This window comes from Crinia signifera, chromosome 3 (genome assembly GCF_055691185.1).
Source record: "Crinia signifera chromosome 3, ASM5569118v1, whole genome shotgun sequence".
NCBI classification, from domain to species: Eukaryota; Metazoa; Chordata; class Amphibia; order Anura; family Myobatrachidae; genus Crinia; species Crinia signifera.
This window is the reverse complement of record NC_139219.1, coordinates 262,602,014-262,616,818: the sequence shown is the minus strand read 5'-3', so window position 1 is coordinate 262,616,818 and position 14,805 is coordinate 262,602,014. Positions and strand designations below refer to the sequence as shown.

The following is a 14,805-nucleotide window of genomic DNA, read 5'->3' as shown; positions in this document are numbered from 1 at the left end:
GAGCTTTCAACTTTGTTGCTCCAACTCTATGGAACTCTCTTCCTCGCACAGTGCGAGAAGCCCCCACTGCAGAATGATTTAAAAATAGCCTAAAGACATACCTATTTACTCAAGCATTTTACTGATAGCCACTGTTAAGCTTGTTTTGTATTTTGAGCTGTAAAGACAATGGTAAATCACTTTGAGTCCTATTGGGAGAAAAGTGCTATATAAATATCATTATTATTATTATTATTATTATTATTATTATGCCCTAGAGGCGCCTAAAGGCCTACTTTAGTTTAAGGAATATTTTACAAAGGGTATAGCTGCGCCTAGTAGACTGCTGCACCGTGTATCACCCAGGGATACCAACCCCCAAAATGAATATACAAATACAGCTAAAGGTTGATAAGTTGACACTGGTGCGCTGTCTCTAAACTGTATATGTTTTTTGGACTGTTGGAATAAACCTTTTTACTGATGAGAACTACCTGGATTCATGATAATTCATTGATGGTCCATTCAACCTGGATGAAAGAAACAAGTGGTAACAGAAAAAGAGACCTTTATATGCCTATAGGGCCTGTTATACAGGTCAGTTTACCAGAACTCCCTGTTCCTCATAAAAATTTACATAGTGGATATTCCCATTGATTTGTTTCTCCTTTTTCTTATCTACGTGTGGCCACCTACCTGTGTGGAATACCCATCCGATGAGAAAGAGACTACGTCATATCCACAAATAGAGACAGCGCACCAGTGTCAACCTTTTGCTGTATTTGTATCTTCCTTAGTTTTAAGATGCCCACTTATAGCATTGTAGATATCAGTGCTACGTCCCAAGATGCAGCATCAAATCACCACCATGACCAGTTACCTCACCATGGGCCATATAAGTAACCCTAAAGTTACTCAGAAGCTGTTTAATCCCTGTTGCCAAGGCCAGTATAACATGCAAACACTGGCCTTGGGCATAGCTCTAAACTGTCCTGATTTGTGTGGGGCTGTCCCGCCTCCCATCCGGGGACAGCAGTGTCCATCGGGAGGGGGGGAGCAGTTAGAAGTCCCCCATAGGTCAGTGCTGCTCTGGGAATAGATGTAGTATGCATGCGCACAGTGTTTATTCACTGGACAAGGGGCATGGCCAGCAGCTCATAGTGAGCTGACCATACCCTCAACTGTGACGAAAATGGGGGCGAGGCATCGCGATCGTGGCACTGTCGCAAAGCCATGCTTCCTATCCCTGAGGCCACGCCCCTTTTACGGAGCATGTGGTGGGGCTGCGCATGGAGGTCTCACCGGGTGAAGAACAAATGGAAGATATGTTTTGGGATTTCCACAAAATGGAGGCAATACACTTAGGGGGTACTGCAAGTATTCTTGATGAACGGAGTATATATACTGTGCATGAGCAGCTCACCAAACATCTGAGTTGTCTGAAAGCCCAATAGTCCCTGAATGAGCCCCTATATAATGGAATGGAATATATAAAAGAGAGAACAGTATCCTGACAGTGGGCCTAATTCAGATGTGGCTGGAGTTACTATAGCTGCTGCTTACATAGAAGATAGCACTAATATGGTAATGCAGCAGCAGGTGTCGAGCCTGCTGCTGCATTACTGATCCGAGTTGCATCATAGGAAGCAGCAAGGCTTAAGGTGGTCATGCAGAGGTGGGGGAACTCCTTTCTCTATGCCACCTAATTACCTCCCTCTCATCCCCCCATTAGGCAGAAACAGGGCCAGTGGTAGGGTTTTTGGCATCCCCCTGCAAACTAGAATGCTTTTCTGTGAGAATTACTGTGCAGGGCCAATGTGGAGGATAAAATGTTCTACCTCACCATTAGAGGTGGTGGAACTCCGTTCCACCCCGTCCCCCCTAACTTTAAACCCTGGGAAGCAGTATCAGATTATCTGTGACACCATCTGCCTACCTACTTGTAGCAGGGGGACTGCTAATACCATCTTGCCTGGAGGGGAGAGGGGAGGAGACGGTAAGTTCCGGGCACCTGCACAATGGATCTAACAGATGCTGGGACTTTGCACATGAACTCAAGCCACAAGCGAATGCACAAACACTGGCTTCCAACACTGCAGCATTGGCTGGCTAGGACTGCACAAGAGAAAGGACAAGATGTACTAATCTATGAACAGTAACAAAATGGTCGGTGGCAAATGATTAAACAATCAGCTTACAACTGACAATTTTTCAAACCCAGCCTGTAACATGGGAGTTAGGAGCTGATTGGCTTTATCACTTTTCAAGGCTTAATAGATCTCGCCCAGAAAGCACACTCTCTGCTTATGGCAGCCTGTACTTTCAGTCCAAGAGGGAGGAAACACCTCTTAGTTCAGAACATTAAAGTACAGAGCGTTGCAATGTGAATCAGACTCTGTGTTATTAATAAATGCAAAGTAACCGTTTTTCATTTGAAAAATAATGAAAAATATCAGTCTGCCTGTGGCTAAAGTGACATATTATAGCTGCAACTCTATTGAATGAGGGTTCAGTTAGTCCATGGGGTAGAGTGAGCTGTGGGAAGAGTTACACTGTGGGCAGGCTCGGGTTGTGGGAGGTTTTAGGTAGTGGGGCGTGGGAGGGAAGACTGTTGGGATGCTGATGTATGTACCACATATAATCCAGTAACATGAATAATACGACAGAGTGCTGGAACCAAGAGTGCTGTAACCATGGGTGTCAGATTAACAATGGTCTATCTGTATGAGGAAATAATTTTGCATCTGTATTAAAATAACATATGTTTGATGTGTTACAGGTGAATTCAAGGAGTGTACAATATTATTTAGTGATGTGGTCACATTTACCAACATTTGTGCTCAATGTGAACCCATCCAGATTGTCTCCATGTTAAATTCTATGTATCTCCGATTTGACAGACTAACAACCGTGCATGATGTCTATAAGGTATGGTGCTAGGGCAGAAAACGCCATCGCCATCTTTGTTTTGTGAAATTTCTTCTCGCACCGATCCATGAGTCAGACAGCGGTGCATTGATTAGAATAGCTCCTAGAGCTCCCTACCGAAGCTATTCACAGCACTGAGAATGGAAATTACCCCATAGTTTGTGTTTTTAATATAAAGCCACGTTTAATAGAATATACAGTAACTGCAGTCTCCATGTTGTGCCTGTAGTCGGGCCAGGTTCCTGCAGTAAGTTTTCATTTTTTCTTATAGAAAAGGTAGCCTCCATATATGGACAGTCTCTATATTGGAGGAAGATGAATTATCATCACTGTAGTAGAGCAAAGAACATTTTTTGTGGGGTTAAAGCAATGTGTGTGGGATAGTAATCACTGTGACAACCCTACACACAGCCCGTTCTGCATGCTTTCGGATTTGTGACTTAGCTGCTATAAACAAGTTTTTGGTCAAAAGTGCGTCTTAGAGAATGACTAAGGAATGGCTACAGAAATGCAGCATGAACTGCATAATAACACGTATAAGGAAGGAAATCATGAGGAGGACATGGAACTCTTCTAAGTGATTTGTCTTTATTTCTTAATTTCTCTAGATCGCTTAGAAAGTAAGCATACATCGCTATGTGTGTAGAGCCCATTGCGATAGACTGCGCATTGCTATAGTTGAAGAATGAGCATGTACCATAAATCTAGTCAGATCGCTTAGCAAATGACTGCATATTGCCCGTGTTTTGTTTAGTGGGCGATAGCAATCAGCGATCTGCATTAACTTGCTTAACTGAAATTTGTGTGTTTTTGCGTGGTGTCTCTTTCTTAAGCTTGCGACTAGGTCGCCTCTGGTTTGCGAAGTGGTCACTTATACATTTAGAAGTCTCACTTCCCTGATATTGGCTCAGGAGCCGTTAGTGTTTTTTTTCAGTCAGGTCCCTTTTAGTCAGTTTTACCTTTTGACCTGTTTCCCTTGAAGATCACTGATATCTTGTCCCTGCTTAAGACCTGGTTGCACAGAAGTTGGGGCAGACTTAATTCACCCCTTCAAACGTGGCAATTATAGGTGAAGTCCTAGTTATAGCAGGTATCGGTCATCTTACAGGGGAGGACAACAGAGGCAGAGTAGGGTGCGCTGTGGCCGTTCTAAACAGCGGTCATGGCTGTAGGGTAACACCGAAAATCCATAACAATAAGAGGTCAGGAAGGATATTTAAAAAAGGATTTTAACACACTGAAGCTGAAGTTAGGAAGACTGACTGGTACAATAAGGAAGAATGTTATTGCGGAAAGGTGACAGAGACACAGAACAGCATCTCAGCAGTTGTCATGGAAACTTATACTGTAACATAATGTAGTAATGCTGATGGGGCAAACATATTACTGCTGTTCTCTATTTGCAATATAATTCTATTTTCTTGAAAAGGTGAAAGCAGGTCCAATTAAGTTATGAAAACAGGCTTGTTATAAATAAGTATTTAGAATAACATGAATATATCATAGCTAAGTGGTTTGCCAACTGTGTGCTTAGCTGGGAAACTTACAGGAGTCCATATCAAATTATTTATGGTTAATGTCAAGTCTAAGGATGACTTAATTTAATATTCTTTCCTAAATTTCTCAATAAGAAACTTTTGGCCTAGGGGTGCCATGAAAAAATTCTGAATCTCAAAAAAGTTTGGGAACTGCTGCATACCTCCAAAATGTTCCGATTACAGCAGGACAGTCCCGCTAATAGGACATTATCCCGCTGTCCCACTCGCGGGCATCAGTGTCCTACAGGCATGGGGGATACCATTAGGGGAGCACTGCTGCTCTGCAAAGCAACCACGGAATAGGTGCCATGTGCACGGCATCTAGTAGTGCAGAGAGGGGAGCTGGTGGCTGCCCAGCTGCTCAGGGTGCTGGACCACATCCCTCTACCAAAGGCCAAGCCCACCATATTATAGCCCCTCTCCTTTCTGGACTGACCGCACCTCCGGTATGGCAGGTCCCGTTTCAAAGTAGACTAAAGTTTGGAGGTATGCTACTGTCATAGAGTTTATGTATTCATTACAACTTGAATGATTCCATTTATTTCATACATAATTACATTGGCTCTCCTTATGGTCGCCATAAATTGGAAACGGCTTCTGTGCCATGGGTTGCAGTGTTTGTCACTTTATTGAATATGGACTTGTTATTTTACAGGTGGAAACTATAGGTGATGCCTACATGGTGGTGGGGGGTGTTCCTGTCCCTGTCTCTACTCATGCAGAGAGAGTTTCAAACTTTGCATTAGGAATGATACTTACTGCAAGAGAAGTCAAGAATCCAGTAACGGGAAATCCCATTCAGGTAAGTTACTGGCTTCTAGCACAGCCACAAGTGCCACAGCTAGAAGAATAGTTCATAGTAATTTAATAAAAAATGTGGGCAATTTAAGTTTGGCACCACATTACATACAGATACAGGCCTGCCGTCATGCGGTCCTGCGGGCATCTCATCGCACAGTACAAAAAGTATGTGCTGCGCATACTTTTTGTACTGCTCTCTGATCGCATAGCATGCAAAACGCATGCGTTGCGATGTGATACGATCCAGCCCATGGCACCCTGTATGGGCACCTTTACCCTCCCCACCACTGCTCAAACTCACCATGCCAAGAGAGTGGTGCCAGTCATTAAATCCTCTTCTTGGTTTAACTGCACGGTGCTTCAAAGTGGGCTTCCGCTTTGCAGCATCACTGGAGCACTGTTCACCAGTACCTGTGTGTAGGGAAGTATAATAGTTTATTATATACTTTTTTACCCCCACATACTTATTTCGTCCAACTGACACACATAGCTAAACATGCTGGCTGGGTCCCTGCAGCTGGCAGAGAAAGCTATGCGGGGGTTTGGATATTGCAGTGAGCCCTGTCATTATGCTGGCTGCAATTTATTTTTGTGAATTTGTCAAGGTTGCATTTCCCATTATAGTTATGGGAAATGCGATCTGGTTATGATTATGCGATCATGAAAACTGTTCCACAAGCCTTTTAATGCATTTTATTGGAACTGAAATAATGTGAAAAATGTATCTGCCCATCACACACACGATACATACATGTCGGTACTTATGTAATATATGGGCGCCCGATTTTTTCATCGCATCGCATGCAATATAGTGGCATACAATTCATGCGATGCGATTTTTCATAGTAAAGACCCGATTTTTAATTGTATAGTCACCCATGGGTGATTTCATACCCCCACTATCCAACCACGCATGGAGTTGATTTTATATAGTGTGGCGAGCTCAGCGAGCCACCGAGCCCGAAGCATGGCGAGGGGACGCAGAATACATGTAAAGTAATCCGCGTCCTGGGGTTCCCTTCCACCTACAATGACGGAGGCATTAATTATTCTAATATTAAAGAAGGAAAAGGATCCTCTTTCTCCAGACTCATACAGACCCATTTCATTGCTGAATACAGACGTTAAAATTCTGGCTAAGGCTGTTGCCACAAGGTTAAGTAGGGTTATGACGTCCATAATCCATCCAGATCAATCTGGATTTATACCAGGAAAAACCACCACCCAAAATTGAAGACGTTTATTTTGCCACCTACAGAGAAGCCAGAATGTGGAGTCGGGGGCCTTGGTGGTATCCTTGGATGCCGCCAAGGCCTTCGACACTGTTAATTGGAATTATTTGTGGGCAGTGCTCCAGAAGCTGGGGTTTGGATTTATTAAATGGATCCAAATGTTATACACCTCCCCGTCCACGAGGGTATCAATAAATGGATATGCGTCGGACACTTTTGGTCTGAAAAGAGGAACCCGACAGGGATGCCGTCTGTCGCCAGCATTATTTGCTATGGCAATAGAACCATTAGCCTGTAAAATCCGTTCAGAGCCACAAATAAAGGGAATAAGGATTGTAGAAATTGTGGACGTCATAGCACTATATGCTGATGACATGTTTATTTTTTTACAAGAGCCAGAAAATTCTATACAGGCTATGCTTGACCTGGTGAACAGTTTTGGCGCAGTCTCAGGACTGCGAATCAACTGGGAAAAGTCAAGTATACTCCCAGTATCAGGTAAAATACCAGAAGAACATCGAGATTTATACCCATTGAGGTGGACACTTAAATTGAAATACCTGGGAATATGGATAACTCCAGGGGTGAAATGTAATAGGATGAGAGATTCAGAAAGTGAGAGATTTGGTAAGAAATCTCCAGGTGTTTTTTAAAGCGGCAATCATTTACTCTGCACAGCCAGTTTGATTTTGAACAAAAAGGAGGGACGGTGAACCGAATCAAAGCGCTGGAGTTCTGCAGGTGGGTATGGAATGCGTGTGGTAACCCCGTACCACGAGAATAGAATTTCAAAGGGTAATGTGTACTAGACACATGTGTTGCATTCCAGAAGTCCTCCTGCGAGCTTTAGAATAAATGTATGGATGAAAAGCAATGTCCCTATCTTACAAGGAGCGTTCCTCTTCTCCGCCTCAGGAATGTTAGATGTATATTTCACCACTGTGTATCTTTATCCCAAAAATATAGAGAAAGGTGTGTGACCCTGCACCGCACTCCAAAGTAGTGGAAGAGGTACCATACGTCCCTTGTGAGGGATTGGCGTCTCCTCTTCTCCAAAATGATATTATATTTCACCAACCACTGGATTACATAGGTATCCTTCCTTTCTCCATATAATTATCCGTGAGTCCGGAAACCATATAGGAGTAAAATGGAACCAAATATAGTGTAATACAATCTTTTTTATTAGGTCACAAAATATATTTAAAAAGCAAGTAAAAACATTAGTTCTATGACAAGATGGTAAAAAAGGGCCGTTTGTGGGGATTCAATCAATTACCAGAAACGGTGGAGAACTTGATGGAAAAGTTCTCAAACGAGCATAGAAGGTGGAAGTCCCGGAAACTTCCTCACTTCAGGCAAGTAAACACCAATGAAGTCCTGGCAGAAAGGTCCCCAGATCGGCGGGTAGTAGCTTGGATCCAAATAATCATTTACACTTCAAAATCAAACTGGCTGTGCAGAGTAAATGATTGCCGCTTTAAAAAACACCTGGAGATTTCTTACCAAATCTCTCACTTTCTGAATATCTCACCCTATTACATTTCACCCCAGATGTGCATAAATATACAGAATTAAATATTGACCCAATTACAGCTGGGTTCAAGGAAAGGATGCATACATGGAGGAACAATAACTGTAACTGGACGCATAAACATGTTCAAAATGATTATGCAACCAAAGTATTTGTACGTATGGCAGAACTCGCCTGTATATATCCCTAAATCAATATTCACAGCTATAGAAAGAATACTATCATCATTTATATAAACCGAAGGAAAAGGGAGGGCTAGCCCTTCCGAACCTAAGGAATAACTATGCAGCATCACAAATGGCATCTATGCAAGCTTGGGTGACTAATGAACTAGAGCCAACGATAAGAGCCCTTGTAAAAGAACAATTGGGAACATGGGAATTACCAATACACTTTCTGTTATCGGGGCACTCTCTAAAAGGAATTTCTCCAATGTTCCGGCAATAAGCACTAGTATGGCGATATGCGCATACATTTTCTGAGTGGACAGGACTAGAGGTAGAGTCCCCCATATGGTTTAATAAAAAATATCCAGAATTAGACAAGCTATCTATTGATAATATATGGCAAAAAAAAGGTGTAATAGAGATAGGACACTTATATAGCAATGGTCAATTTAAATCATTTAACCAATTGCAGAATGAATTTAAAATATCAAACAGCTATTTGTTTAGATATCTGCAATTACGGCATGCCATAGAGAGACAATTTGGAGGGCATACTCTAGAAATTTCCGTATCACCTGTTAAAATGAGTAAGAGAGGGCAGGTAGCATAATTATACTCTAATATTAACGCAAACCAACATCCTCAACTGTTAGACCAGCTAAAAACTAAATGGGAAGATGATATAGGCCCACTATCAACAGAAAATTGGAAAAGAGTACTGGGTCTATTAAAATATGCTACATCATGCGTTAGATACCAACAGGTCCATTTCTTTATTTTGCATAGAGTATATCGCACCCCGACGATGCTATATAGAGCAGGCTTAAGGGACAATACCAGATGCCCTAAATGTGCAGAAGAGGGGGCGAACTTCTGGCATTTAATATCGGGGTGTTCTTAGATTCGATTATTCTGGGAGGAGGTATGGAGCGATGTTAGGGCCACGGTGCCCAATATTGCCCAGCTGGGCCCCAGGATATGTCTATTTGGATTAGGAATGGAGGAGGTAACTCACCACAGCTGTATTCGTATATTATTAGCTTAATCACCTTAGCAAAAGTGATGATAGCGCGCACTTGGTTTTCAATAGCACAACCAGAAATAATTAAATGGAGAGCCCTAGTGAAAGATGTGATCAAACATGAGAAACATGTTTCATACAAGAAATGCAATGGCTAAGTTCCATAGTAAATGGGATAGATGGTGTGATTCCAACATATACTGTATAGAACAAGTGAAATAGAAGAAGATCTAGAGGAAGGAGGGTGCTAGCACGGACCAGTGCAATCGGGTAGATATCCGTTTAAAAAATAAAAAATAAATGAAAATACTGGAATATGATACACAATAAGTCTGGAAGTCTTAAAATGGTTATGATTAGAAATATAGAGCACTAATATATATAAACACAATTAGTGGGTATGGATAATTAAAAACGTCACAAAGTATGAATAAATTGTAACAAAGTAAATATATATATATACATGCACACTTGAAGATATATAAACGCTCTATGTAATATTAAATAAGACACTCTAATAATAAAAAAAATAATAAATAAAATAAAAAAAACACTAAAAACACATACAAGATTAACAAGAGGATTGAATTGTTATATAGATGAGCACTAGTGGATATAACCTATAAATATATATTATTCCACTAGGTGATTCATCGCGCCCTACGGGCGCTCTTCACACCGTCGTAAGGGGCTGCGCCCCCTTAATTTGTGAACGTTTGTATATGAGAAATATGGTTAGAATTGTATGAAAGATGCCCTGTATTGCAACTTAGGTGTCCGCGAATCGCGGGAGGGGGGGTCGCGGAGGGTGCCGCGAATTGCAGGAGGGGGGGTCGCGGGGGGTGCCGCGAATTGCAGGAGGGGGGGTTGTGGGGGGGTGGATGCTGCGAATCGCGGGAGGGGAGGGATTGCAGAGAATCGCGGGAGGGGGGTCGCGGGGTGGGTTGCCGCAAATCGCGGGAGGGGGGTTACGGGGGCGGGGGTTGCGGCGAATCATGGTAGGGGGGGTCGCGGGGGTTGTGCCGTGAATCACGGGAGGGGGGGTCACGGGGTGGGGTGCCGAGAATCGCGGGGGTGTGTGTGTGTGCCGTGAATCGCGGGAGTGGGGGTTGCGGGGGGGTGGGGGGGTGTGACGCGAATCGCCACAAGAAAAAATCAACACAGAAAGGTCAACACATGTAAATGTTGACATAAGTGTGGCACTTCATTGGTGTCCATGTCGACACATGAGAATGAATATGAAAACATTCAAAAAATGAAAAAAAAAACTTCAAAAACTCATGTCAACCTTTTTCATTGTCGACCATAGCCATGTCAGTGTTTTCCATGTGCAATTTAATTCTGGAGCTGCCGCGAATCGCGGGGGGGTGCCGCGAATTGCGGGAGGGGGGGTCGCGGGGGTGGGTGCCGCGAATCGCGGGAGGGGGGGTTACGGGGCGGGGGTTGCGGCGAATCATGGGAGGGGTGTCACGGGGGTGTGCCGTGAATCACGGGAGGGGGGGTCACGGGGTGGGGTGCCGAGAATCGCGGGGGAGGTGTGTGTGTGTGTGCCGTGAATCGCGGGAGTGGGGGTTGTGGGGGGGAGGTGGGGGGGTGTGACGCAAATCGCCACAAGAAAAAATCAACACAGAAAGGTCAACACATGTAAATGTTGACATAAGTGTGGCACTTCATTGGTGTCCATGTCGACACATGAGAATGAATATGAAAATATTCAAAAAATGAAAAAAAAATTTCAAAAACTCATGTCAACCTTTTTCATTGTCGACCTTAGCCATGTCAGTGTTTTCCATGTGCCATTTAATCCTGGGGCTGCCGCGAATCGCGGGGGGTGCCGTGATTTGCGGGAGGGGGGGGGTTGCGGGGGGTGGGTGCCGCGAATCGCGGGAGAGCGGGGTTCATGGGGGTTCCGGTGGGGGGTTGCCGCGAATTGCGGGAGGGGGGGGGGTCGCGGGGGGGTGCCGCGAATCGCCGGAGGGGGGGTTGCGGGGGGTGTGACGCGAATCGCCACAAGAAAAAAATCAACACAGAAAGGTCAACACATGTAAATGTTGACATAAGTGTGGCACTTCATTGGTGTCCATGTCGACACATGAGAATGAATATGAAAATATTCAAAAAATGACAAAAAAACTTCAAAAACTCATGTCAACCTTTTTCATTGTCGACCATAGCCATGTCAGTGTTTTCCATGTGCAATTTAATTCTGGAGCTGCCACGACATAAGTGTGCCACTTCATTGGTGTCCATGTCGACACATGACAATGAATATGAAAAAATTAAAAAAAATTAAAAATAAATCTTCAAAAACTCATGTAAACCTTTTTCATTGTCGACCATAGCCATGTCAGTGTTTTGCATGTGCCATTTAATCCTGGGGCTGCTGCAAATTTAGGGGGGGGGGGGTGCCGCGAATCGCGGGAGGGGGGTCGCAGGGGGGTGCCGCCAATCGTGCAAGGGGGGGTCGCGGGGGGGTTCTTTTTGCCGCGAATCGCGGGAGGGAGGTCGCGGTGGGGGTGTTTTTTTCCGCGAATCGGGGGGGGGGGGTCATGGGGGAGGGTTTGCCGCGATTCGCGGGAGGGGGGGGCCCGGGGTGGTGGTTATGCCGCGAATTGCGGGAGGGGTCGTGGGGGGGTTCTTTTTGCAGCGAATCGCGGGAGGGGGGGGTCGCGGGGGTGTTTTTGCTGCGAATCGCGGTAGGGGGGGTCGCGGGGGAGCTGGTGTTTTTGCCGCGAATCGCGGGAGGGCGCGGGGGGGGGGGGGTTTGCCGCAAATCGTGGGAGGGGGGCGCTCACCTGGTGGCTGTGGAGTAGCAGTGCTGGGCAACATGGGAAGGCAGTGGGTGTCTGGCACTGTCTGTGGGCTCACTGGGCTGGTTCTCTGTCACATACCTCCCAACATGACCCTCTCCAGGAGGGACACAATGCTCTGTTTCTAGACTTCCCCTTAATGTATGATTGCCATCACCTGTTTTAAACAGGTTAATTTCTCAGAAAGGTGTTCAGCACAGATGAAGGCAATCACACATTAAGAGGAAAGTCCAGGAACAGAGCGTTATAGACACAGACACTACTTTGAGTGACAGATGTAGCCAAATATATAGGAGATGAGTAATAGAATGGATTTGGGCCGTTTGCACTGGTCTGAAAAGGTCCTACAGAAGGACATGCTACCACATAGTTGAACTAGAATTGATATAAAGTATAAGAGTGAATATTATATAAAATGGTGACCTGTAATTGCAATTGTATTGTTTTTAAATGTATTTTATCTGTAAAGTGAAATTGTCTTTTGTATGTAATGGAAACTAAAATAAAGATTAATTAATTGAAAAAAAAAAAGTAATCCGCGTCCCCTCGCTGCGCTCGCCTTGCTTCGGGCTCGGTGGCTCTCTGTGCTCGCCACACTATATAAAATCAACTCCATATAAAATCAACTCCATGCGTAGTTGGATAGTGGGGGTATGAAATCACCCATGGTTGACTATACAATTAAAAATCGGGTCTTTACAATGAAAAATCGCATTGCATGCCTTAAGTAGTGGCATGCAATGAAAAAATCGGGCACCCAGATAATACATAAGTACCTTCATGTCATATATCACATTAATCAGCACAGTCTCCTCGTGTGTTCTTCTCAGATCATGTTGGTCTCATATATGTCATATATCACATTTTGATGGTAAAAAAAAAAAAACACTTCCGGCACTAGCAGCGCCTCACTGTACTTGATGCAGCGAGAGGCGGCAGCATCCGACAGGGAGCTCTGGCAGAATTGGGCGCATGAGCGTCTCGTGCGTGTGCACCCTCTTCTGGTGGCTGGCAGTCGATGGCGGCGGCTGGCGCCAGCCCCAGCCTGATTGACAGGCGCCACATCTGTAGAAAAAAGCTGTACAGTAGAATACCTCCCAATGGTCCTGATTACAGTGGGCCAGTCCCGCTAACTGGAGACTGTCCCTCCCGCGGCTGGCAATGTCCTGCGTATGGGGAGGGGGAGCAGTTGGGGGGAGCCACTGCTAATCACTGAAGAGATGCCATTCATCTGCGCATGGCATCTCTTCAGTGCAGGGAACGGGCCGGGTGCTGCCCAGCTGCTAAGAAAGCACTGGGAACCCCCCAGATAATGCAGAGAGCAGGGGTTATGGCACTAGACCATGCCCCCTCTACATTAAGCCACACCCACCTAGTAGCTCCACCTCCTTTTTGGACCAGACGCGTCTGCGGCGTGGCAAGTCCCGAATATTGAGTTCCAAATGTTGTGAGGTATGTAGTAGTTGTCAGCATCATGTATTGGTCTAGTACATATCCTGTCGTGTTGCGGCTCAGAGAAACATCTGATTTAAAGCTCCAGCAAAATCAGATTGGTTTCTGTTGCTTTGCTAATACTAAACTGTAAGCATAGATACTCTGATAGAACATAATCCAGTTATATAGTAGCAATATCTGTTTGATACTGATAATAGAACAAGTTCCCAGGACATTGTGGCATTACTGTGGCCGGCAGTACAGTAAGTACTATTTTTTTTTTTTTTTATATATATAATTTTTATTGAAGCACTAAAATTTTGACATTGCATAGGTCCAGGAACTCCAGGTCTGGGGGTGGATCGATTAAATGAAAATAGATAGATAGAGATATATATTGTATTTAGAAATGAAGGCACTCACAGGTGACTTTAAAATTAAACTTATCTTATGGAAAGAACATTTTGGCCCAGAACAGATTCAGGAACCCAGTTCCTGATGATGTCATATTTAATAAGAGGTTCAGGAACTGAGGGGTGAATTTATGAAGCTTGGAGAAGTGTTATCTATCCCCATAAAGAATGTTATGAGCAAGGTGATAATGGTTCAGCCCAATCAGCTCTTACCTGTCAATTTACATATTGTAGCTGATTGGCTGAACCATTATCACCTTGCTCATAACGTTCTTTATGGGGATAGATAACACTTCTCCAAGCTTCATAAATTCACCCCTGCTGAAAGCACTGACTGTGGCTCCATCATAAGCTCCGTATACACTAGACAACCTGCGCCATGGGCAATATAGTGAACGATATTGGCCATGGGTGGGTGAATTGCTCATAAACACTGAACAATATTGGTAAATTATATTGTTCAGTGACGTCACCGGGACCCACTGAACATGTGGGTTGTTGGCTATATAGCCAATATCGGCCTGCAAGTTCGGCCAACGGGGTTAGGTTGTTAATGATGCATGGGAGATGCGCGGGACATATTGAGTATAAACACTAGATTTTTTTTTAAAATTGTCAGTGTGTATGGAGCTATAGCTTAATCTAGCTATTATCTTTATTTTTATGTGCTATATCTGGTATCCATTTACACACACACAGCATCTTCTGTTGCTAACAGCTGACAACCTGCTCTGATTCTTAGAAAGATTTGGCAGGCCTTTCTTGGCTGCATCATATGCTGAAATGTATCATTTCTGAAATGATCTTGGCAATGAACAAGATGCTATCAATATAAAAATATATATCTTCTGTAGATTGCCACCATAGGCGCCGATTCTGTGGGTGCTCAATGGCCAGAGCACCCACAGGAATGAATGAGCACCCACGTGCCCGTAACTCCAGAGTCCC

The 14,805-nt window shown here is 44.2% G+C and overlaps 1 protein-coding gene across 2 annotated transcripts in view; it reads left to right on the top strand.

Annotated features, from left to right (window-relative positions):
- Positions 1 to 14,805, top strand: part of LOC146064466 (guanylate cyclase soluble subunit beta-2-like) — a 90,663-nt gene that overhangs the window by 53,315 nt on the left and 22,543 nt on the right. For both annotated transcript variants that reach the window (XM_083177985.1, XM_083177986.1), the window contains exons 11-12: positions 2,759 to 2,907; positions 5,101 to 5,247. In XM_083177985.1, coding sequence (XP_083034111.1) covers positions 2,759 to 2,907; positions 5,101 to 5,247 — 296 coding nt within the window. The remainder of the gene's footprint in view (positions 1 to 2,758; positions 2,908 to 5,100; positions 5,248 to 14,805) is intronic.